At 41.8% G+C, this 26757-nt stretch overlaps 1 protein-coding gene across 1 annotated transcript in view; it reads left to right on the plus strand.

The window, feature by feature from the left end:
- Positions 1-26757, plus strand: part of SUCLG2 (succinate-CoA ligase GDP-forming beta subunit) — a 274022-nt gene that overhangs the window by 243259 nt on the left and 4006 nt on the right. The window contains exon 10 of the mRNA XM_030206066.1: positions 5608-5728. Coding sequence (XP_030061926.1) covers positions 5608-5728 — 121 coding nt within the window. The remainder of the gene's footprint in view (positions 1-5607; positions 5729-26757) is intronic.

Genomic DNA, 26757 nt, shown 5'->3' on the forward strand with positions numbered 1-26757 from the left:
CCAGCGCTGCTCTTCGCTCTGCTTCTACCGCCGTGCCGAGCAGCTGTTTTTCCCCTCAGGCACATGCTGAGTTTTGAAACCGAGCATGCGCAACGAGAGAAAAATCAGCCGCACGGGTAGGGCAGCCATGTAGTGAAGAGCAGCGCTGGATTCTTCCGCTGGCGGGGCCTCAGGATCCCCGCCAGCCCCAAGGTATTTGAGTTGCGGCAGCTATCCTTGGGGGAGGGTAGCACTGGTAGCGGCCCTGCTCTGGGGCCCAGCGCAGTTTCTCAGCGGCCCTGGAACCACCAGGAATAGCAAATGCTGCCACTGTGTAAGAAAATACCTCCCCATGAACATAAATCTTGCATAGTTTCCATATGCCAGTATCCCATGGAGTACGATTTCTCTTAGCTAAACAATATTGTACTGAAATAACATAATTCAGTTGAGAAATTCTAGTGACCGTATCACTGCATCTCAAGTGGATTTAGGGTTTCATTCATTGCCGAGTAAAAATGCTTTAAAAGATGATTTCTTGTAGTTCGTTTAATTATGCCAGCCTATTAATTATGTTGAAAGGTTGTATCTTAATATGCAGAGATTGGTTTCAGCATTCTAAGAAAGAAAAAGATAATCCCTTGGATTTACTTCTGTTTATTTATCCCCCATCTCTTTCATATTTAATGAGTTGCTGTAGTAAACTAATGATTAGGCGGTTGCTGCTGAATTTTATACTAAAATTTAAGCGAATGTGGTGGTCTTAACGGCATGCACCCACCATCACAGCTTCATAATTTAAAACTTTTACCGTGGTGTCATTATTAATACATGTTCCTGGTGTAGTTTTTAATTTCTCTTTCTGCTTTACACTTCTGTTGTCAAAAACCATTGCGCTATTTTTCTCCCTCAACCCCCCCAGCTCCCCTGTAAAAGTAAATTTAAACCTTTTGACTCGCACAGTGCCAAAAGCTGAAAAATGAAGTTGAAGAATCGAGTGGGAAGTTGTCTGAAAATGCAGAAGAAAAAAGGAACTGAAATTAATGCAGAACATCCCTGGAGTAGCAAAAAGTCTGTGCTGAATATAAATGTATGCTTTTGTTTACGCATCGAGTCTAGAGTTTGCTGTGCAACGCTTCGTGCGTTTTCTTTTGCCTTCGGTAAGCTCTGGAATGCCTTCAAAAGCAGACAGATCCATTTATATAGCTGAGAGAGTGCATTTACAATTCACGTATGTAGTGCCTTCAGTGAACTGTTGAAACCAGAATGTAATAGACCAATTCTGAATGGCAAATAGTGTGATATATTTAGATATCTGTTTATCGCTGTTTAGGTCAATTTGACTAAGATTAATAAATTGTTGCCAGATATATGCACTAACTTGCAGAATGGAGATTTAAAAAAAAAAAGCGGACAGAGCACTTATTATCAAGACAATAAGCTGACAGAATTTGTATGGAGAGATAAAATATGACACAACAGTATTTAGTAAACCCATTTATTCATACATAGTTGTGTGCAAAAGGTTTATGTATCCCTGGTCAAATTATGTGTTTCACTGAATCCCTAAGTGAACGGAAGCTGACTCAACCGATGCACAGTGCAAAGTTAAACACATCCTCTTTCTTCAAATTTGAATGCACCGTCACTATTTGCTGAAACTATCAGATTGAAAATAGTGGGGGAAAAATGAATATAGCAGATGCAAAATCTTGGATACCCAATTGATTTCACTATTTTATTTTATTTATTTGTTGCATTTGTATCCCACATTTTCCCACCTATTTGCAGGCTCAGTGTGGCTTACATTATGCCGTAATGGCGATCGCCATTTCCGGAGTGAAAAATACAAAGTGGTATTGCATTAAAGTTCATAAGTGACAGAGTAGTTAAGCAGTTAAGTATAGAGAGTTCATTTCTGGAGTGTGAAATAAAGTGGTATTGCGTTAAAGTTCATTAGTGACAGTAGGTGAAGCAGCCAAGTATAAAGAGTATTTTATTTTCAAATTTGTGACTAGAGCCGAAAATTTAATTGACTTCTTCCCCCTCCTGACTAATGGAAGATGCAAGAACGTAATCAACCTTTTGCACTAAAAATTTCATTAAGATGTATTTAACTTTTTTATCTCACTCAAACTTTCTTAGAAACCTTCAGCAGATCTGCTTCTGCTCGTGGGAATAGTTTAATCACTGGTCAGAAAAGAAATTGTATTTCTTTTTTAGAATAAGCAATTCTCTTCAAATCTGTTAATTATATTTTGAAAACCAAGACAACCTATATAGAAAATGAAGGCAAATGAAGACTGTAAGGGCTGACCATCCATTCCATCTTGGAACTGGTGGTATGGTAAGTTTTATTAAACATACAAACATCTGTTATCCCTTCCTCTCCCTTAGAGACTGGCTCATTTGTGTGTTTTTTTAAAATTTGTATTGAATAAATATTGAAAGATATTTCTTGAATTAATAAGAGAATAATTTACTTTTTACACAGTTTAGAACATTTTGGATTCAGTGTCTGCCACCTTTCTGAATCGGGGTTTGAGATCAATATTTGAGCGACACAAAAAGGACAGTGACCCAGCATTAGGCAGTCACAAGCACAAACGGGCGGGGGCCCAGCATGGTAGGAATAGGAGGTAGGGGGCAGGGAGAGGGGAAGTATAGAAGAGCTGGCAATTTAGGGAAGGGATAAGTAAGGGGGAGGCACTAAAGAATAGAGGACCTATAAGGAGGCAGATAACAAGACAGGAAATCTGGGAGGTGGGAAAAGAGGTGACCTCTGGGAGCAAGAAGGGCGGCATCTGCAAGGTGCACTCACCATTTTAGCCTGCTGCTCCCACCCCACCCGCCCCATATCAAGGAGGTTGGGTCTTGTTGCAGCATTCCACAGGTGGTGGGGTCCTAGCCTGAAAGAGTACACAGAACTATGTTTCAGACCAAAGCAAGGTTAAAGGTCACGTGGTTGGTGTCCCATGCTAGCAGTGGCGTGGATGATGTCTAAGAACAAGGGCAGTTCCCCTCTTGTACGGGGGGGGGGGGGGCAGTGCCAGATTAGCAGATGATCAGCGGAGCCTACCTCAGACTTGGACAGAATGGGGAGGCTGAAGGCTTCGAGAAAGAGAATCAACGGGTATGAGAGGGAAGATGCTTTTACGGCAATCCCTTGAGCAAAGCTGTGATGTTAGTGCCTGGGCATGTCGGCGGTATATGCCCCAGGTGGAGCAAAAACCTGCAGCGTGATTATGGCAGAAAGAGAAAGAACTGTGTGACTCAAGAAGGCTAGGCCACTTGCCTCAAATGCTCTCGATAGAAATCGAGTCATATATTTGATTGTTACTGTAAAATGTATGCATGATTGGAAATTGCTTGATATTGTGAATAATTCATAGATACAAATTATAGACTGCTGTGGCCACAATAAATTCCACTCTTTATCGGATAACTGGTCAAGTGTGAATATATACTGTGTATGGTCTGGACTGAAAGGAGAGTGCTGAAGTGCCACTTGCTCAATTTGTGAAGCTACACAGTGATTGGATAAGAAGTCCTATGATGAGTAAATGAGGTTTTCTTGTTTTGCATTTCTAGTGCTCTTAATTGAATGAGGTGAGGTAGAAAGAGGGATCTGTGGATTTTTAAATGTCAGTTTTGCAAGACGACACAGACACCAATGAAGATTTTTTTTCAAGTGTATAATTCTAATGGAATCGCATGGTCCCTGACGCAGCATAAACAAAATGCCATCAGCATCACAGATTTACGTAGCAAGCTGAAAGATGAATTTTGACTGGCAGTTTATGATGCGAGTTTAGAGATCTAGTTTGGCTTTTTCTGCCAGATAACTTTGTTTATTAATGTGAATACGATATTTGTAATAACTTAGGGCCCCCGTTTACTAAGCTGCGCTAGAGGTGCCTTAGTGCTTGTAGTTCCCGCTACCCATTAGCGTGTGCTGTGTAGGCGCCCACAATATTCCTATGGGCAGCTAATTTTGTGCACGCACTAAAAACGGTAGCACACCTTAGTAAACAGGGCCCTCAGCAAAGAAGAGACTATTAATTTATGATAAAATGAAGTTTAGAAAATTGTTTTTTGTCAAAAGGTACAAGATGTTTTCAGACCAATGATTAAATTGTGTTCCATGAGCAGATGTTGATCTGAGGGATTTACTGCGAGTTCAGCGCTGCGTACGTCTAGTAGCGCTATAGAAATGATAAGTAGTACTAGTAAATGTTTTAATGTTTACCGTATAAGAAAATTTAGGGGCCCTTTTACTAAAGAGCGCTAAAAATTGTGTGCGCAAATTTAGGCACGTGCCCAAATTGCGCACACAATTTAATTGAATAATGAACCAATTAGCACCAATTGACTTTTTAATAAGCAACTATTGACGCTAATTGAAAGTAATTAACATATACACGCGTAAATTTAGGTGTGTGATCTGTGACTAAATCTCATGCATGTCCAGGAAAATAGGGCACAGAAATGGGAGTGTCATAGGTGTCAGGGCGAAGCGTGGGCATTACTTTCGCAAGTATAGGATAGGGGGCTTCCGAGTGTAAATTTAGGCACATGCATTTGCACCACATTTTCGTTGGTGCAAACGGATGCGCCTAAATTTACGTGTGACTTCTGCGCTTAAGCGCTATTCTATAAGCTACGCCTAACTTTAAGCGCAGCTTATAGAATAGCACTTAAGCGTTTTTTTCGGCACTGACATTTTTAGGCGTGATTTATAGAATTCACCCCTTAGCGTTCACTAATTCTGTTAGTTCACACTAAGCTTTGTAAAAAGGAAATTTTGAGGGGGATACATTTATGTAACTTTTTGTATACACATAAATATTCAACCGCCATCATTTGAATTCTCTTGTAGCATGTAGAGGTTTTGTCAGCTTCCATTCCCTTTGAGATTCATTGAAACATACTTTTTTTTTTTTTTATTTTGTTTGATTAGGTATGACTAGACATTTGCATACAACTGAAGTTCAGTTCAGTGGCAGAGTATCCATATATCCTGCGTGTGTTGTAGTTGCATCTATCAGGATCTGAACAAGGTTTCTTGTCTGCAGCTCAGCCTCTTCCTCTGTATCATTGTCAAAAGTTAAATAATGTGTTTTGAGTGAAGGGAGAATTGTGAGGAAGGTGGCACATTCTGTACCTCAAGTTCAACTCTCTCTAGGTGTAGGAAGAGGAAGACTGACCTCTCCTGCAGGGCTGATTGTAAATATTGATGTGGTCTGCTGTTGAAAGAATTTCCTTTCCTGTACTCATCCAATAGACTTCAGTCAGGTGGTACATCTGTCCATTGTATGCAAAATAGAATAAAGGGGAGCAAAATGAAAAATTATATAGCTATAGATATGCATAATTATTTATATATATTCAAACATTCTTATACATTGTAATTGCAATCATCAAAAAATTATATATGCGTTAACTGTAACATTTTATTTATTTCATTTATAGCCCACCTGTTAACTAGGCGGGTTACCAATATATACATACATAAAAATTTAAAACATATAAAAACACAGCATTAAACAAATTTTCCTAGACTGTCCAAAATTGTCTGAGTTTTATAGACTTGAGGCATCTTGTTAAATTTTTTATTTCTTCTTTTAGGTTGAAGCAATCCTTGTCAACATTTTTGGTGGAATTGTGAACTGCGCTATTATAGCAAACGGCATTACCAAAGCATGTCGAGAACTTGAACTGAAGGTACCGTTGGTGGTCAGACTTGAAGGTGAGCAGTGAAATTTGACACACACACAACAAAGGACTAGATTCTGTATGTCACGCCTAAATGAAATTTGCCTAAGAGCATTCTATACAGTACACCTTAATTTAGGTGTATTTTATAGGATAAGCCTAAATTTTCACACGGTATATAGAATATGCTGAGCGGCCATGACAGTGCCTAACTGTAGGTGCGGCCATTTGGTATAAATACCAGAGGTGAATTCTATAACCCTGCACGTAATTTTCTGGAATGCCCACGAGCTGCCCATAGCCACGCCCACATTCCAGCAGTGCGCATTGGAATTTATGCACACCGCTTTGCAGAATACACTTAGTGGATAGTGCGAGTAAATTCTAATTAATACCAATTATTTCTGATAATTGCTTAACATCCAATTATTTTATTTATTTATTGCATTTGTATCCCGCATTTTCCCACCTATTTGCAGGCTCAATGTGGCTTACATTGTTCCGTCATGGCGATCGCCATTTCCGGAGTGAAGATACAAGTATTATTACATTAAAGAACTTGAATGACATAGTAGATTAAGCAATCAAGTATAAGGAGTTCATGTTCGGAATAATAGATAGGGTGGTATTGCATTAAAGTTCATTCGTGGTGAGTGGACCTTGGTATTCAAGTATAGAGGGTTAGTGTTGATTAGCTTGTTAACTAGTTATGCGCGTTGTTATGGAATACACTTTGATTTCGATGCGGTATATAGAATATGCCGAGCGGCCATGACAGCACCTAACTCTAGGCTTGGCCATGGTGTAAATACTGGCGCCTAAGTTAGGTGCAGAGCAGGTGTGTTCTGTAACCCTGTGTATAGTTTTCTGAAACATCTGTGACCCGCCCATTCCACACCCATAACCACATCCCCTTTTCAACAGCGCGCATTGGAATTTACACGTACCACTTTGCAGAATATGCCAATTAGTGCTGATTTCTTGTTAACATCCAATTATCAGCGCTGATAAGCTTATTAACTGATTGTTATGTGCATTGTTATGGAATGTGCTTCAATTTCTGAGCGGAAATCTCAGTGCAATATGTAGAATCCCTGGGTAAATTTGTTATTGGGCCAGGAGCAAGGGAACATGAGCAGCTGAAACAATATCTTCTGTCTTCCAACCCCACCTCTGCCCGCACCTTATTTCTCTCCGCCTCTTGGCCCAAACCAAATTTCTCCCTCCCCACCCACCCCCTTTCCTTTTTGACAGAGCATGGGTTCCACATAGACAACAATAAATAAACTGAGTCCCCTCGGTGTGGGCCCTAAAAGTGACCGACTGGATTAGGAACTGGTTGAGAGGAAGACGATAGAGGGTAGTGGTAAATGGAGCTCATTCTGAGGAAAAGGATGTTACCAGTGATATGCCGCAAGGTTCGGTTCTTGGCCGTTTTTTTTTTTTTTTTAATTTAGAATAATGAGTACAACATAGCCCCACCAAAGAAAACTATCTAGTCCATATCATTGGAGGTCGAGAAGACTTAAGTAAGAAATAGTTTCACAAACTGACATCAGATTACATAGTCACACAATCTGGAAAGCCTTCAAACATTAACCCTATCTAGATGACTCTATATAACTTCCCTATCTATTATGTCTTTCTAGCTGCTCAGACTTAAAGAAAATATATTTAACATCAGTTAAGGTAATCAAACACTTGGAGGGAAATTTCAAGAAAAAAGTAGGGGGGGGCTGGTTCTTTTTAACAATTTTGGAAGCGATATTGTTGAAGGGCTGTCTGGTAAGGTTTGCCCCTTTTCGGGTGATTACCAAAATCTGCAATAGGGTAGACACCCCTAATGGTGTTGGTGACTTAAGGAAGGACTTAGCGAAGTTAGAGGGCTGGTCTGGGATTTAATGCTAAAAAAATGCAGTGTTGTGCATTTGGGCTACAAAAACCAGAGTGAACAGTACAGTTTAGGGGTGAAGGACTTTTGTGCATGAAAGTGGAGCGGGGACTTGGGTGTGATCATATGTGATGATCGTAAGGTGGCTAATCGGGTACAAAAGGCGACAGTGAAATCTAGAAGGATGCTTGGGTGCCTAGGGAGATGAATGGCCAGTAGAAAAAAAGGAGATGATGGTGCCCCTGTATGGTGAGACCTCATTTAGAATATTGTATGCAATTCTAGAGACCAAAGCTTCAAAAAGATATAAACAGGATGGAGTCAGTCCAGAGGGTGGCTGCAAAAATGGTCAGTGGTCCATCATAAAACGTACGGGGACAGGCTTAAAGATCTCAATATGTATACTTTGGAAGAAAGGCAGGTGAGGGGAAATGTGATGGAGACATTTAAATACCTACACTGCATAAATGCACAGGAGGTGAGTGTCTTTCAATTGAAAGGAAGCTCTAGAATGAGGGGGCATAGGATGAAGGTGAAAGGGCATAGACTCAGAAGTAACTTGAGGAAATACTTCTTCATGGAAGGGGTTGTGAGTTCGTGGAATGGCCTTCCGGTGGAAGTGGTAGAGACAAAACAGTATCTGAATTCAAGAGAGCTTGGGACAGGTACATAGGATCTCTGAAGGAGTAATAAGGAGAGTAGATGGCATGGATGGGCAGTCTGGATAGGCCATATGCTCTTTGCCTACATTTTTTCTATATGTCTGTCTCTTCATGAGAATTATTTAAACTCATGAGCTGGTACTTTGTGGCTGCCAGCCTTATAGTGCCTTACTCATATGGCACCTTCCCTCTTTCTCCAGGTGGTTGAACTTCAGCAAATTTATGAAAAGCAACTATCTTACAGTTCAAATAGTTTCCATGTCAGCAGCCTGGCCTAACTGGGCAGAAAATCACTGCTGTATTGGGTGGTCTAGACCAGGGGTGTCCAACCTTGTTCCTCAATAGCCACAACCCAGTTAGGTTTTCAGAATTCCCCCAATAAATATGCATGAGATCTATTTGCATGCACTGCCTCCATTGTATGAAAATAGATCTCATGCATATTCATTGTGGAAATCCTGAAAAACCAACTGAGCGAGGGCTGAGATTGGACACCCCTGGTCTAGGCTTTGCTGCATATGAAATTTTACAATGATCCTGTAAAGATTTAGCTCAAGCCTCATTCAGGATACATGTCATAGATCGGACCACACAGTGAGTATGAAATAACACTAACCAGTTAATTTGAAATCTATGGATTAGTATATTAGTACATGATAAGGCTCTGAGATATTCTACCATTGAATTTGATTGAGACATTTTCTGGGCTGGTTTGCTGAAGATGTTTTTGGCAATCTTTCTTTATATTCAGTATAGTCTTTTAATAGCTTATCGATAGATAAGTTGATATATGAAGAGTGGACTCTACCACGAGCATTTCTAATCTAGAACAAATCTAAGTATAATGACCGCAGAACTTGTGTTCCCACCATTAAGCTGCTGTCTTAATTTGTTACTAAAGCAGAGAAGACACTCTCCATGCATTAACACAGTGAAAAAGTTTTGTTTGCCTGCCACTATAATGGCAAGGTAATATTTAAATTGAAATCATTTCACTTTTCAGTGCAGTTAAAAAAAAAATAGAGCGAGTTCTTAAGCTTTTCCAGGTTTGTTTAAATATTTACTATATCAGTATTCAGACAGAACAAAAAAAAATATTTTTGAAAGAATCTGTTTACCTTTGCATTGCTTTTGAAAAGCTTCACAAAAAAAACATTAAAGTGAAAATGGTTTCCTTAAGCATTGTAATAAATTTCTCCATGCATATGTCTTCTTCTTGATAGATCAAAGAGCCTGCATAGAGTGCCTGGAAGAATTTTAATGAGTTCAGTAATTCACGAATTTACAAGTTAAATCTTTACCTATTGATGTAAATATAGCAGACTTAGAGGTTAGAAGGGCATTTTCTCACCAAAGAATGTTTCTGTGGTATGAATCCTCTTGTAAATATGCTGAAGCCCTTTAGCTATTATATAGCTAAAAGTTATTTAATTCTATGCATCTTATTTTATTTTTTATTTTTTTACAGCATGGTGTGATGCAGTAAATATGCGCTCAAAGTGTTATTATTTTGTGCATACCAAAGCATATGGAGATTGTCTTAGTTCACACAGTAAATGACGACAGAGACCTGTACGGTCCATTCAGTCTGCCCAACAATGTGGCCGGAGATGTGCCTGTGCGGGCCCCAGTCACCCATGCTTAAATACTTGTTGTCAAGTCTCCACCATGCCAACGGTATAGGCAGCCAAACATGATGGGGCTGATATATGGTTATAACCAAGACTCCCAAATATTCTTTTCAAAGTTATGTCCACTGGGTTTCACTTCTGTCCTAGAGTGATAATGTGTCGTGGCAACACACAGGTTGACCAAGTAAACACGTCAGGGGCAATTTTAAGACCACAAGTCCATGTGATCCACTATCTTTGGACTAGATTTCCAAAGCAAAAGTACACATAAGAGTTTCACCTTGAATCTTGCTGTGATTACAGAGAACCACGGACATTTGTACTTGTTTATTGTGCATGTAAGATTTTATTGGGCAAGTGTGAACATAGAAATGAAAATTCAATCCACGTGTGTATTTTTCCTTCTGAACCTAAGCATGCCTCCAGGAGCAACACTTTTTTGTGGTGGCTAAAAAAGTATGTTGTGAACCTGCATGCATGCTTTTAGCCATATTGGTGAGGGCTGTGTTTGGACAGCAGGTAAACAGCCTTAGAAATTGCTCTCAATCCACCAAAGAAAAAGAACTCAATACAGTGATGACCTTGACTAATGAGCAGGAGCCTATTTTCTGCTGAATTTAGGTACCCTAATTTTATTTCTAGATTCCTAAATCTGATGGCCCTTAAAGTTAAAGTCCACTATGGGACTACTGTGTGCAAAGAACTAAAAATTAGTGCTGGACATCTAACTTCATTCCCTTACTCTGACACCTCCCCTGACCATCTCCCTTCTTAAGAACCTAAATTTAGGTGGCTTATGAATTTCTGATGTCATAGTCATGAACTGAACTGCTGTCATTTTCATATAAGGCAGCAGCTCAAAGAGGAGCATGGTTGACACTTCCCCAGGAGTTGGAAAGTTGTATTGACCCATCGGGGGGAGGGGCAGAGCTTTTTGGATTTTCTGGTCAAAAGATTCCCCTTGCAGGGGCCCTGATTAAAAGTATGGAGTCCTTGGGTCAGGAGTGACTGTGCCCTGAGAGCTGTGGATCCCCATCTTGGGGATCCCATGCTGAATTTTTTACTTCCCATTATAGTCAATAACAAATGAAAACCTCACTTCTGGAAATGAAGTAAAGTTTCAGTGCTCTTCAGAAGTGTCGTCGTTGATGATACGTTGAAAACTTCTGCTCAATGTGCTGCTGCGGCTAGGAAAGCAAATAGAATGTTGGGTATCATTAGGAAAGGGATGGAAAACAAAAATAAGGATATTATTCTGCCATTGTATCGCTCCATGGTGCGACCGCACCTCGAATATTGTGTTCAATTCTGGTCGCCACACCTCAAAAAAGACATAGTGGAATTGGAAAAAGGTGCAGAGAAGGGCGACAAAGATGATACAGGGGATGGGACGGCTTACCTATCAGGCTGAAGAGGCTGGGGCTCTTCAGCTTGGAGAAAAGGCGGCTGAGGGGAGATATGATAGAGGACTATAAGATAATGAGTGGAATGGAATGGGTCGATGTGGAGCGTCTGTTTACACTTTCCAAAAATACTAAGACAAGGGGGCATGCGATGAAGCTGCAGTGTGGTAAATTTAAAACGAATCAGAGGAAATTTTTCTTCACTCAACGCGTAGTTAAACTCTGGAATTCGCTGCTGGAAAAGGTGGTTAAGGCAGTTAACTTAGCGGACTTCAAAAAAGGGTTGTACGGCTTCCTGGAGGAAAAAGCCATAGAATGTTATTGAATGGACGAGAGAATAATACAGTATTTCTAGGATGGGTGGGACAAATTGCTTGTTCTTTTGGCCGCTGTCGGTGACAGGGTGCTGGGCTCGATGGACCCTTGGTCTGTCCCAGTATGGCGATGCTTATGTACTTATGTACTTAAAACATGCACAGTTTGCTGCAATGGAAGTAATTCCATATGCAACTCATTAGCATCCATTTCCATGCTTATACAGCTGATTTCTGCTAGTTTAGTGCTGATTTTCTGTGTGCTACGATCCTTCCTGTGTCAGAAGTAATCATAGAGCCATTAAAACCATTATGAAACCAGAAGTAATTGCTACACTGAGATTCACACAGTTCATTACATTGAGCCCAAAGGTAGGCTGCTAGACCTTTTGACAGTTTGTGTAACTTTGGATGAAAAGCAGAAGAGAAGCTGTCTTACTCCATGCCCATGAGAAAAACAGAACTCTGCTTCTACAAGTAAACCATCCCATCACTTCCTGTGGTTTGTTCACTCCCCCAATGAAGCCATCCCGCCCATGCACTGTTGTTCAGCACTTTACTACTACTACTTATCATTTCTATAGCGCTACTAGATGTACGAAGCACAGTACACTTGAACATGAAGAGATAGTCCCTGCTCGAAAGAGCTTACAGTCTAATCAGGACAGACAAACAGGACAAATAAAGGAATTACTACGGTGGAAATGATAAAGCATACATGAGTACTGTACAAGTGAATAGGGGTTAGAAAAAAGCAGCATCAAAAAGGTGGGCTTTTAGCTTAGGTTTGAAGACAGCCAGAGATGGAGCTTGATGTACTGGCTCAGGAAGTTTATTCCAGGCATATGGTGCAGCAAGATAAAAGGAACAGACTCTAGAGTTGGCAGTGGAGGAGAAGGGTACAGATAAGAGAGATTTACCCAATGAATGGAATCCTCAGACAGGAGTTTAGGGAAAGATAAGAGCAGAGAGGTACTAAGGAGCTGCAGAGTGAATGCACTTGTAAGTCAATAAGAGGAGTTTGAACTGTATTCGGAAATGGATAGGGAGCCAGTAAAGTGACTTGAGGCTAATATGAGCATAGTGACATTGGTGGAATATAAGTCGTGCAGCAGAATTTTGAACAGATTGAAGGGGAGAGAGATGGCTTAGTAGGAGACCAGTGAGAAGTAAATTGCAATAGGCTAAGCGAGAGGTGATAAGAGTGTGGATAAGGGTTTTGGTAGTGTACTCAGAAAGGAAAAGACGAATTTTGGTGATGATATAGAGAAAGAAACAACAGATTTTAGCAGTCTGTTGGGTATGTAGAGAGAAAGAGAGAGAGGAGTCAAAGATAATCCCAAGGTTATGAGCTGATGTGAGAGGGAGGATGAGAGTGTTAACCACAGAGATAGAGAATAGGGGAATAGGAGAGGTGAGTTTAGGGGGAAAGATAAGAAGCTCAGTCTTGGTCATGTTTAGTTTCAGATGGTGGTGAGACATCTAAGCAGCAATGTCAGACAGGCAGGCTGATACTTGGTCCTGGATTCCTGCTGAAATTTCTGGTGTGGAGAGATAGATCTGGGAGCCCTCAGCATAAAGGTGATACTGAAAGCCATGGGATGAGATCAGAGCACAAAGGGAAGATGCATAGATGGAGAAAAGGTCCCAAGACAGAGCCCTGAGATACATAAACTTCAAATTCCTTTAGAGAAACCTTCCATCTCTCACATTGTCCTTTTAAATTCCCTGTTGATTCCCCACAGCAAGGTTTTGAGAGTTCACAGTTTCACATAAGGGTGCATAGTGAAACTGATCCATATAGCTGGATCCTAAAGGAATGACCGACTCAGTGGTGTTCACACTTCAGTGAGCCGGTTAACTGATTAGAGGAATTCAGTTCATTATAGGAAAATGAAAGTCATCTTTCCTGTGTTCTGTGAAATATTTCAAGAGTTTACGTAGCAAGCAGTGTTTTTCACCCCTATATCAATTGCATACTGGGTCATTGCTTTTTGGAATTCTTTAAGCTGCTCCCCTGAGAAGTACCTAAACTCCTGGCAGGTGCCATCGAGAGGCAAATACCACTGAGGATGAGCAAGATCAAGGATAGCAGGTCCACGGTAGGAGTCTGCTTTATTGATAGAACATTTCATATATAAAGACCAGACGTGTCCACATTTCGGCGAATGCCTGCATCGAGAGAATGTCACAACATTTTCACAAATTACCATACATGGAGTCTGGTTACTTTTCACAATGCTTGTGATGTTGCTTATGACTTCATAGACAATATGTTCAAGTTGTAGGGTGACCGTTCCTGGTTTCTCCTCATTGTATGCTGGGAGACATAGGTCTGATTTCCTTATTGAGGTCCATAAGAAAAGCAGGTCTACATCTCTATGCATGCATTGGATAGAAAAATAGGACTGCCTTAGTCTGTGTGTCTTGGCCCTAACATGCTGGATCCAGTAGGTTAGAGATAATTGACTCTCTTGCTACACCCATACTCACAAACTTAATTGATAAAAGGGTGATATTAATATGCATGAACATTTTAATAATTGCATAGTTTACAGAGGGCATGGTTCTCATTTAACACAGTTTTTCTATTATTGATTTTAGAAAGGTTGTCTTATATTTAAAACTTAATTATAAAGACGTGTTTTATTTTGCATATTTCATTTTAAGGAGATTAAATATGTGAACTTCATTTTCACTGGGTTCATCAGGGATGCAGTTTACATTTGTTTCTACAAATTTAGCAGATTTATATAGTGGAGCTTAAGCCAGCTTTACCCACAGCCTTGTATCTTACAAACAGTTTAATGAAATCAAATTTAATCAGTCAAATCTATCTTGATTTTGTGGGATTGTGTGGACAAATCTCTATTCCCCAACCACATGGTAATTATAAGGTGTTTTATTAGTAGATAAGGAATGGATTACTATTCTTTAGCCATGATACATTTATACTATAACTGCAGGTATTTTACTCACATTAAACAAAACAACACAACCGTGACATAAATTAGTAGTTTTATTTGTAATCTATTGGAAGAAAAGTTTGTATGTTCCAAGACTGTAGAATTTAAGACACATTGGGCATGACACAGGTGGTCTTCTTCTAGAGCAGTGATGGCGAACCTTTCAGAGACCGAGTGCCCAAACTGCAACCCAAAATCTAATTATTTATCGCAAAGTGCCAACAGGGCAATTTAACCTGAATAACAGAACTTTAAAAGCATTTTGCATGCTTTTGAATAATTAATGTGATTTTTGCTGTTGCATGCATGCTGATAACTCCCTTCCCCTCCATCCATGTGCATCTCCTTCCTGTCTTCCCTTCCCTTCCCTCCATCCGTCCAGCAATTGCCCTCCCCTCCATCCATCCATGTCCAGCAACCCTCCTCTCTCCTGCCCTCCCCTCCATCCACCCATGTCCAGCAACCCTCCTCTCTCCCATGCCTTCCCCCCATGTCCAACAACCCTCCTCTCCCCTGCCCTCCCCTCCTTCAATGATTCTCATGAATAGGATGTGAACATACTGGGCTATAATCATTTTAGGAAGGATAGGAAGGGCTGAAGAGATGGGGGAGTGTCACTGAATGTGAAAAACAATATTAGAGTGACTGAAATGAGAGAACCTGGGGAAAGAAAGAAGCTATATGGATCATCCTAAAAAGGGAAGGTGGAACCTGTATCTAAATGGGTGTTATCTACAGACCTCTGGCATAAATGGAGACGCTGGACAAATATCTGATCGAAGATATGTATAAGCTTGGAATGAAAGGGGAGGTGCCGTTGCTGGGAGATTTCAAACTTGCCAGATGTGGATTGGAATGTCCTATCGGCAAAATTGGAAAGAAGCAGAGAGATCGTGGATACTTGTCAAAAGTGCTTTGCTCAGACAAATGGTGACGGAACCCACAAGGGAAGGGGCAGTACTGGATCTAGTGCTCACAAATGGAGGGAGTGTTTCCAACGTCCAGGTGGGTGCCCACCTAGACATTAGTGAGTACCCAATATAGTTTGATATAAAAGCAAAAGCGGAGTGCAGGTGCACAAAATGCAAATTACTGCATTTCAGAAATGCTGAGTTTGGTAAAAGAAGGGAATACCGGAAGAAGGAGCTGCCGGCATAGGTAGGCATAAGAGAAGTAGAAGGGCAATGGTCCAAGCTCAAAGCTGCTGTAAACACGACAATAGATCTTTATTCAAGGAAAACACACAGGAATCCTGTATGGAAGCATGGAACCAAACTAACAGTGGTGATTAGATGGCAACACCTATAATTGATAAGAAAAGCCAGTGCTGGATGGACTTCTGTGGTCTGTGCCCTGATCATGGCTGGACAGATTTGGATGGGTTGGACTGGAACTTTGATGACAACTTCAGTAATTGGAGAACAAGGCCAGTGCCGGGCAGACTTCTATTGTCTGTGCCCTGAAAATGGCAAGGACAAATCAAGATCAAGTATACATATGTAGTATCACTACCTCCACTGCATGCAAATCTCTCTCGTGAATATTCATTGTGGATATCCTGAAAACCTGAGTGGCTGAGGTGCCTCGAGGTCAAGGTTTGGGAACCACTGCCTTATGCTACTAGTTCATCTTGTTGGGTAGACTGGATGGACCATTAAGGTCTTTATTTGCCATCATCTACTTCTTGCTGTCCTAATTATACCCAGTGTGCCTGAATGTAACTCACTTTGAGCTACTACTGAAAAAGGTGTGAGCAAAATCCAAATAAATATCTGCTTAGTGGTCTGAATATGAGTGCTAGCTGGATAAACACTAGCTCTGCTTTGACTTCACCCCTGGACCACCCTAGCACCACAGCCTGCATCTTGGATTTTCATCTTGTACGGTTATGTGACACTAAAGATCCGAGGATCACTTGTTCAGCAGTCCTTCTAATCAGTTATCTCTCTCAACAAATAGCCCAAAAAATGTCTACTTAAATACAGTATATGATTCATACAGTGGTGGAAATAAGTATTTGATCCCTTGCTGATTTTGTAAGTTTGCCCACTGACAAAGACATGAGCAGCCCATAATTGAAGGGTAGGTTATTGGTAACAGTGAGAGATAGCACATCACAAATTAAATCCGGAAAATCACATTGTGGAAAGTATAGGAATTTATTTGCATTCTGCAGAGGGAAATAAGTATTTAATCCCTCTGGCAAACAAGACCTAATACTTGGTGGCAAAACCCTTGTTGGCAAGCACAGCGGTCAGACGTCTTCTGTAGTTGATGATGAGGTTTGCACACATGTCAGGAGGAATTTTGGTCCACTCCTCTTTGCAGATCATCTCTAAATCATTAAGAGTTCTGGGCTGTCGCTTGGCAACTCGCAGCTTCAGCTCCCTCCATAAGTTTTCAATGGGATTAAGGTCTGGTGACTGGCTAGGCCACTCCATGACCCTAATGTGCTTCTTCCTGAGCCACTCCTTTGTTGCCTTGGCTGTATGTTTTGGGTCATTGTCGTGCTGGAAGACCCAGCCACGACCCATTTTTAAGGCCCTGGCGGAGGGAAGGAGGTTGTCACTCAGAATTGTATGGTACATGGCCCCATCCATTCTCCCATTGATGCGGTGAAGTAGTCCTGTGCCCTTAGCAGAGAAACACCCCCAAAACATAACATTTCCACCTCCATGCTTGACAGTGGGGACGGTGTTCTTTGGGTCATAGGCAGCATTTCTCTTCCTCCAAACACGGCGAGTTGAGTTCATGCCAAAGAGCTCAATTTTTGTCTCATCTGACCACAGCACCTTCTCCCAATCACTCTCGGCATCATCCAGGTGTTCACTGGCAAACTTCAGACGGGCCGTCACTTGTGCCTTCCGGAGCAGGGGGACCTTGCGGGCACTGCAGGATTGCAATCCGTTATGTCGTAATGTGTTACCAATGGTTTTCGTGGTGACAGTGGTCCCAGCTGCCTTGAGATCATTGACAAGTTCCCCCCTTGTAGTTGTAGGCTGATTTCTAACCTTCCTCATGATCAAGGATACCCCACGAGGTGAGATTTTGCGTGGAGCCCCAGATCTTTGTCGATTGACAGTCATTTTGTACTTCTTCCATTTTCTTACTATGGCACCAACAGTTGTCTCCTTCTCGCCCAGCGTCTTACTGATGGTTTTGTAGCCCATTCCAGCCTTGTGCAGGTGTATGATCTTGTCCCTGACATCCTTAGACAGCTCCTTGCTCTTGGCCATTTTGTAGAGGTTAGAGTCTGACTGATTCACTGAGTCTGTGGACAGGTGTCTTTCATACAGGTGAGCATTGCCGACAGCTGTCTGTCATGCAGGTAACGAGTTGATTTGGAGCATCTACCTGGTCTGTAGGGGCCAGATCTCTTACTGGTTGGTGGGGGATCAAATACTTATTTCCCTCTGCAGAATGCAAATAAATTCATATACTTTCCACAATGTGATTTTCCGGATTTAATTTGTGATGTGCTATCTCTCACTGTTACCAATAACCTACCCTTCAATTATGGGCTGCTCATGTCTTTGTCAGTGGGCAAACTTACAAAATCAGCAAGGGATCAAATACTTATTTCCACCACTGTATATGAAGTATGTAAGCTTGAAAAACATGTTACAGTACTAGCATTATGATACGTTTTGTTAAGATTTGATATACCACTCAACTTACACAGATCTAAGCGGCTTACAATAAAATATATATCAGCACCTGTGATTTTGTGGATACAGGACAAGTTGGAGCTCTCAGAGTCTGCTGCCAGAGCAGCCACCTTTGCCAGGCAAGACGTTTGTTGTCACATTCACACTTTTGAAGGAAGATTTGCATTTTGATTCTGGTTTTATGAGCTCTTGCAGTCCCATATACAAATTTTCCTTCTTTCGTTGCATTTTAGTGTGATTTCCTTTCACTAGACCATTCCCTTTCCTTCAGGGGAGGAGAGAGAGAGAGAGAAAAAAAAAAGAAAAATACCTGCTAATGTTCAAATATATGAGCCACTGGTCAGAAATGTTCAGAGTTCACCATTCCTATAGCTCAGTCATTAGCTACAGTTAAGGAGCGGTTTAGTTCCTGTCCTAAAGATAGGTATCTTTTTTTTTTAACAAACTTCAGTCAAAAGAGAAAATAGGGGCTGACACTTATTAGTGTTTAAAGACATGGGACTAGTGTCTGGCAGGCCTTAAGGCCACCACAAGTTTTCAGTATCTGGCATTTACTCCCTGTGATCAAGATGTCCCTGCTTCCCTAGCCCCAGTCAGCCAAAGCCCTTTTATGCCTGCATCAGTGTGGGGAGAGGGGCCGGGCACTGCAGAACTAAAGCAATCGTAGCAGGGAACTTTCTTAGTGTCCAGTGAGCAGTAGTGCTAAGCCACTGACCAAGGTGCATCCACCATCCTCTTTCAGCTGGCTGAGCTTTACACCCACCCCACTTCGTGGTCCTGGGGTTTTCTTCAGGCTACAGGATCGGGGGAGGGGGTGTATTGGTGGGGGAAATGAGATATGTGAGTATGGGCACCTGTTATGGGGAACATAGAAATGACGTGAAGAGGCCTGTCTTTTATAGGCTGCCCTTTAATAAAACAGTGGGTGCTGGAAAGTTCCGTCCACCCTGGTCTTCCACAAACCTACAGTAGTATTCACGAGCAAGAAGGTGAACATAGCACTAAAGCTGGTTAAACAGATGCCTTTGGTTAGTCACCTTGCATCAACTTGTTGCAGGGTTTCCCTACAGTAGAAAGGAGACAAAAAGTTATATACCCTTGGGTCTGCCCTTCATATGTAGTTTTCTTATGCTGAGGTCGTGTAATTCTGTATGCTGTCTATTTGTCTCTTTCTAAAGACCATCTTGAGTATTGCTATGTTGTGATGAGTGAAAGTGGATTGGGGAGATCGAAGGGTATTTAAGAAGGTGGGGTGATGAAAGTATGCAGCTAGTCTTCTTATGTGTTTAGTTTCTACTCATTGACACGACAAAATGTGTTATGTTGCTAGTGAAGCCAGGCCGGGAACTCTGTTTACAGTTCTTTGACACCACCCAGTGGCAGGAGGTTAATGCTTGAACACTGCAGACATTTTTTTTTTTAATCAATTCATTACACCATAACAAAGGCATTTTTTTAACTTAGTCTAATATGAGCTCTTTTGCAGTATGTATATATGATAAAATAATTTGAAGGATATCCAAAGGTGTATTCAAGACATTCTCAATTATAATGTGTTTAGCTTCATTGCTGTTTAACCTGGTGTAGTAAAATATTTGCAAAGCTTTCTTTGTTTGTGAGGGTCGTATGTTAAGAAAGCAATGTCTACTGAAGGAGTGTAACCCACACAGAAAGTGGGTATGGCTCTGGCTCCCTTGTACCCCAAAACCTAAACCAAAACTCTAACCGTAATCTTAACCCAATTCATTCAGCTAACTCTATCCTTAACCCTAACCCTAACCCTATTCTCAAGCCCTAATCCTTCCCTAATCCAATCCTAAAGAGTATTTCCTTTTACATACTATCTTTATTTTATTTTTTTAGTTCTGTTGATTAATACCCATTAATGCACAAATGTTAATGGCAATTGATATTAACATATTGACAAAACTGTAAGTTTTATGCTAGGTTGAACCCGCTGTACACCACTTTGGTTGAATCTCTTCTTAAAGGCAGTTAATAAATTCTAATAATAATAGTAATGAATACGGAAACATGGGCTTCTTGTAACCCTCTAGGAAAAGATTCAGTAAATGATTATGAAAAAATCTGTGCAGAGCGGTATTCTATAAACGGCACTGCAAGTTGTGCACCATTTATAGAAACCTGGTGTAAATCCTGGTGCATAATTCAGACACAAGTCCTTGGTATTCACTAATAACATGTTCATCTTAGTGAACACCCTTAGCCTGCCCATGCCCCTCCCATGGCTCCTTTTGATTTGCACATGGATCATTATAGAATAGCGCTGAGCAAAAAGAACACACAAATCTAAATTGTTGCCAGGTTCACCAATTATTAGCACCGAATTATTGCTGCTAATTGGCTCATTAGCCAATTTAGTTGCATGCGTATTTCAGGATACCCTGCAAATTTGCATACCATTTATAGAATCGGAGGGTTAAAGGATCATTTTATAATGTCCTACCTGGTGAAAGTGCTGTTTAAAGCATCTAGGACCCTGTTTACGAAGGTGCATTAGCGTTTTTAACGCACCTACAATTAGCACACGCCAACCGTGTAGGTGCCTATAGGAATATTGTAGGCATGTACACGGTTAACATGCGTTAAAGACACTAACGCGCCTATAATGCGACTTAGTAAGCAGGCCCCCTATTTTAAGTCTATTCCATACATTTATTTTGTTTTATTTATTTATTTGTTGCATTTCTATCCCACATTTTCCCACCTATTTGTAGGCTCAATGTGGCTTACGTAGTATCGGAGAGGCGTTTGCAGACTTCGGTGTAAACAAATACAAAGTGATATTGTGGTAAGATAAAGTTCATGTGGCACAGCCACACTAGGGAAACGTACAAAGGAAGAGTTGTGTTATGTCCATTACATACTTTAGTTTTGTTGTGTTGCAGAGATCAGGCATTTTATGTTGGATTGGTAGGATATGCCTTTTTAAACAGGTTAGTTTTTAGTTTTTTCCGGAAGTTTAGGTGGTCATTCGTAGTTTTCAAGGCTTTTGGTAATGCGTTCCACAGTTGTGTGCTTATGTAGGAGAAACTGGATGCGTAAGTTGATTTGTATTTGAGTCCTTTGCAGCTTGGGTAGTGCAGATTTAGGTATGTTCGTGTTGATTCAGATGTGTTTCTAGTTGGTAGGTCGATCAGGTCTGTCATGAATCCCGGGGCTTCACTGTAGATAATTTTGCGAACCAGAGTGCAGATTTTGAAAGTAATGTGTTCTTTGATTGGGAGCCAGTGTAGTTTTTCGCGGAGGGGTTTTGCGCTTTCAAATCGCGTTTTTCCAAAGATAAATCTAGCTGCCGTCTTTTGAGCGGTCTGAAGTTTCTTTAATGTTTGTTCTTTGCATCCCGCATAAATTCCATTGCAGTAGTCTAAATGGCTTAGTACCATTGATTGTATCAGGTTGCAAAATGTTTCCCTCTGGAAGAATTGTTTCACGCATTTGAGTTTCCACATTGAGTGGAACATTTTCTTTGTTGTGGCACCTACTTTTTCCTTTTGAATTATTAGCACAAGTCACTGATAATACAGGAAGCAGCTTACAAGCCCAGGTATCTTACTACAGAGATCTAAATCTGTGAATGGATAAACCCTTCAATGGAAACCATCCCTAGGTTATTAATTTTTTTTTATTTTGCTTGCTGGGCTTCACTAGTTAGTGAATTGATTCACCTTACTCACCCCTGCCTACCTTTCTCTCCATAATGTTTATTAAAGATCAGATCAAAGGTTAAAGACAGTCCGATATGATGTTACTTATCACTGGATTCTCTCATCTTTTGCGTTCACTACTGTTCCTCCAACCTCTGCTCTTCAGCTGCTGCCCCAGTCTTATCATATCTGCGGGAGGAATGTGCCATTTTCAAGGCCTCCAGCAGTACGATTCTGACAGGCAGGAAAGCTCACAGGATGTGCTCCTTGTGCTTCAATTGTATTTCAGATAATAATTTGGGCAGAAATGGAAACATAATTAAGCTGCATTTTGGAAGGCCTGGAAATTATGAAACAATCAAGTACCTTGACTTGACAGCTAAGTAGTGACTGAAGGAAGGGCTTACTTTTCTCAGAAAGATTAGCTCTGTGTGTCGTGCTGGCAGTCACTGGTTTGCACACCAAACAGGAGGTGGAAGAGAACCAAGTCCAAGTGACCAGCCAATAAAAACACAGGAGTAAGAGCTCCAAACAAGGTTTTATTAGGACTCTACACAGTCCATGTTTCGGCATGAATGCCTTCCTCAGGGGTCGATAAATCTTCTGCTGAATATCAGACCAAACCTTGAGTACTAGCAAAGCACAAGTGTAAGGGTGCTGAGTCCACGAGCAGGGATGCAGTCAAACTATAGAAAGCAAAATGCTGAGGAAGGCATTTGTGCCGAAACACAGACCGTGTAGGGTCCTAATAAAACCTTGTTTGGAGCTCTTACTCCAGTGTTTTTATTAGCTGGTCACTTGGACTTGGTTCTCTTCCACCTCCTGTTTGGTGTGCTTGTGTTTTTGTGGAAGGAGTGGACCCCCCCCCCCCCTTTTTTTTTCCCCTTTTTTTTTTCCAGTCACTGGTTTGCTACACCTCATCCAGATGCTCCCTCAGATGTCTGACTGGTGTAACACACTATGACTGAAGATGCACAGGGGGAGTATTGGACACCAGACTGTCCTGCTGAAAGGGAGACTTCAACAGGGGTGTGATGATGATGATACCAAAGTTATTAATCAGAAATAGAAGAAACCATACTACAGTGTAGGGCAGGTGCGCAACAGGGTTAGCACTGTGATTCAGAAAACAGCAACAAGCTATTATTTCACACCCATTACTAGGAAATGCAATAACTAGGGAAGAGCGGAAAAATCGTGATGTCAAACTCTGCCTCATATTGGAGTAAAGCAGTAGCCTAGTGATTGGAGTCTCAGGTTAAGAATCAGAGACGCCAGGATTCAAATCCCATTTAATGCTCCTTGTGATCTTGAGCGAATCACTTAACCTTCCATTATCGTAGGTACAAACTTTAAGGCTGTGCTTACTAATCTGTGTTAACTCATGTAAACACAAGACTCATTATCGGGTTTGATTTCATAACTATGCACTTAACCCAAGTTAACGCATGTTAACGCATTAATAGATCTCTTTAGATAGAGCCCATGGATTGTAAGTTCTTTGGGAGACAGGGAAATAACCTGCTGTATCTGAATGTAACTTGCCTTGAACTACCATTGAAGTGGTGCAAGCAAAATCCGAAACCTGAAAATGTTTTCCCATTGATGGGTTTATCCATTGACAGTTTTAGAGCTCTGTGGTAAGACACCTGAAAGGGAAAATATCAAAATCCCTAGCTGTCCTACTAGAAATCTTTTGCATAATAATCTGGGTTTGTAGTTGTGAAACTTGCTCAGTTTTAGGACATATTTTCTAAACAGGGCTTGACAAATCCGTCTTGGTGAACCCCCTACCAGTCAGAATTTTAGGATAGACACCATGGGCTCGATATTCAGCTGGCAGTGCCAGCGTTAGACCTTGGACATTCAGTGTCAGGCCGTTTGCGGTGACTGGCATTGAATATCCGGTATTTTTTGGGCTGCTAAATACTTACATGGTTAAGCTGATATTCAGCAGCTGTACCTTTAAGTTGTAGCAGTTAAAAATAGGACTGCAATTTGTGCAGTCTGATTTAACCACTAATCTTATCCAGTCTGGCACTGAATATCCGTGCCTAACTAGGTAAGTCGTGCAATATAGCCGGTTTAATGGTAGGTGCTAACAGTGGCATAGCTACGTGGGGCCACGGGGGCCTTGGCTTTCATAGATTTGACCCTGGACCCCCCTGCCGATGACCCTCTCGACCCTCCTCCCCCCGCCGCCGTCGCCTACCTTTGCTGGCGGGGGACCCCAACCCCCGCCAGCCGAGGTCCTCTTCTTCCTTCGTTCTGTTTCTGAGTCTGACGTCCTGCACGTTGTACATGCAGGACGTCAGACTCACAGAAACAGAACGAAGCCTTGCAGATCAGCCAACGAGGTCCTCTTTTTCCGGCACAAGGCTTTGTTCTGTTTATGTGAGTCTGATGTCCTGCAAGGCTTCGTTCTGTTTCGTGTAGGACGTCAGACTCTCAGAAACAGAATGAAGCCTTGCGCCGGAAGAAGAGGACCTCGCTGGCTGATCTGCAAGGCTTCATTCTGTTTCTGTGAGTCTGACGTCCTGCACTTACAACGTGCAGGACGTCAGACTGAGAAACAGAACAAAGGAAGAAGAGGACCTCAGCTGGCGGGGATTGCGGTCCCCCTGCCAGCAAAGATAGGTGGGGGAGGGTTGGCCACGGGAGGGGGGTCGAGAGGGTCATCGGCAGGGGGGGGTCAAAGTTGTTGGTGGTGGCGGGGGGGAGGGTCGGGCTAAAATGTGCCCCCTCACCTCGGGCTCTGGACCCGCCGAAGTCTGGCTACGCCCCTGGGTGCTAATCATTCATATTCAGCGAGAGATAAATGGTTAGACATTTTTAAGGCACTGACTGCTGTGGCCTGAATTTGATCTGGTACTGAAGAAAACTTATCTTGCCCTTAGAAGACTTAGGGCCATTAAAAATATTTTTCTATAGATAGTTTGAGTGTTTTTCCAATCACGTATATTATGCAGATTTGATTATTGTAACCTTGTTTTGATTGGATGCTCTAAAACTGTAAGTGACTGTCTACAAATCATATAAAACATGGCTGGTCAGACTGATCTTCAGTTTGTCAAGATATGATTTAGCTAGGAGCTATTATTTTAAAACTATACTGGTTGCCAATTATGGCCCATGTTCATTTTAAGATAAGTGTAATTGTGTTTAAAATGTTATCTGGTGATGCCCCTTCTTAAATGACAGAGACCTAGTGGTGTTGCTACATAGAGTTATCACTTTGAAGCCAATTGCTTTTGCGATTTCCAACTGCCAATATACTAAAATCAGTTAAACATTTCTCTCTTATCATTTCAGTATCAAATGGCTACTTTTGGGAATTTTTTAACCTCTATTTCTGCAACACTGCTGAAATTTGTTTAGGGAAAATCTGACAACGTTTCTCTTCACAGAGGAGAGGGTTTCAGGTTCCTTAGACCTGGACTATGTGTCGCATTGCATTGAGTGAATGTTAAGTGATCCTTTAAGTTATTCGGATTGGTGGTATAATTCCCAGATGTATTGGGTCTGGCTTCTTTTTCTTGTGATCCACCTTAAACTAAATAGGAAGTGGCTGGATATAAGACACAGAGGCGTATTTTAAAAGCACTTAGCCTTACAAAGTTCCATAGGTTACTATGAAACTTTGTAAGGCTAAGTGCTTTGAAAATGAGCCCCATGATGTAACATAACATAACACATTCAGTGCTTGGCCTAATCCATGCACCGGAACTAAATATCCAGGTTTTGCCCAGCTACCAGAAATGATGTGGGTGCCGGCCATTAGAACTGCTATTTGTGTGGGCCTGCAGTGTTGCCAGATGGGCGGGTTTCCGTGACCGGCTGCGGGCAATTTTCGACGGCTGCGGGAAGTTGGGCGGCTTTTTTGCGACCTCGTGGGTTGGGCGGGTTTTTATTCATCCAATTTGGACCAATAGAAGCCCCGCGGAGGCGGGCTGCAGGCTGTTAATGACATTGGAGGCGGGGTTAATGACAGAGGCGGGGTTAATGACGCTGGAGGCGGGGTTTGACTGTGCAGTTTGGGGCTGGTTTTGGGCGGGGAAAATTTTTTCCATCTGGCAATATTACTACTAATCATTTCTATATGGCTACTAGATGTACGCAGCACTGTACATTTATATGCAGGTACTTTCTCTGTACCTAGAGGGCTCACAATCTAAGGGGCCCTTTTACAAAGGCACGTAGGCGCTTACGTGTGTCCAACGCATGTCAGTTTGGAACTACTGCCTGGCTACCACGTGCCCCAGGCGGTAATTCCATTTTTTACACGCATCCGATATGCCCATCAGAAAGTATTTTTTATCACACGGCGCTAACCAGGCGGTAATCAGCAGCGCACGCGTGCTGATGATTACCGCCCAGTTAACGCGTGAGACCTTACTGCTAAGTCAGTGTTACGTCTGTGCTCACCTCACCCTCTGGTGGCTAGAACCGGTGGCTGCTATGGACTATCACCCGTTCCAGATTTCAGACCAGTCCGGTCCGGATCTTCCAGAGTTGCTCCTTTTGTTTGAACCTGCACTGAACCTGCACAGCTCCCGTAGTTGCCTGTTGATTGCTGCAGCTGAGCCTCAATTGCTGCTGGGCTTATTAGCCATTTGGTAACTCTCTGCCTTTGCCTTTGCATCGTCTAAGGTCCCTGGTATATTGGTGCGTTGTGCACTTCTGCCTAGTCTGGTTTCTTGCCTGATTCTGCTGTTTGCCCAGACCCGGCTTGTTTCCTGGTTTTCCCTGCTGCCTGCCCTGACCCGGTTAGTATCCTGGTTTTCTCTTCTGTCTGCTGCCTGCCCCGACCTGGCTTGTTCCTTGGTTTATTCTACTGTTCTGTGTCTAGTTCTTGGTTCT

Source organism: Microcaecilia unicolor, chromosome 6 (genome assembly GCF_901765095.1).
Source record: "Microcaecilia unicolor chromosome 6, aMicUni1.1, whole genome shotgun sequence".
Taxonomy (NCBI): domain Eukaryota; kingdom Metazoa; phylum Chordata; class Amphibia; order Gymnophiona; family Siphonopidae; genus Microcaecilia; species Microcaecilia unicolor.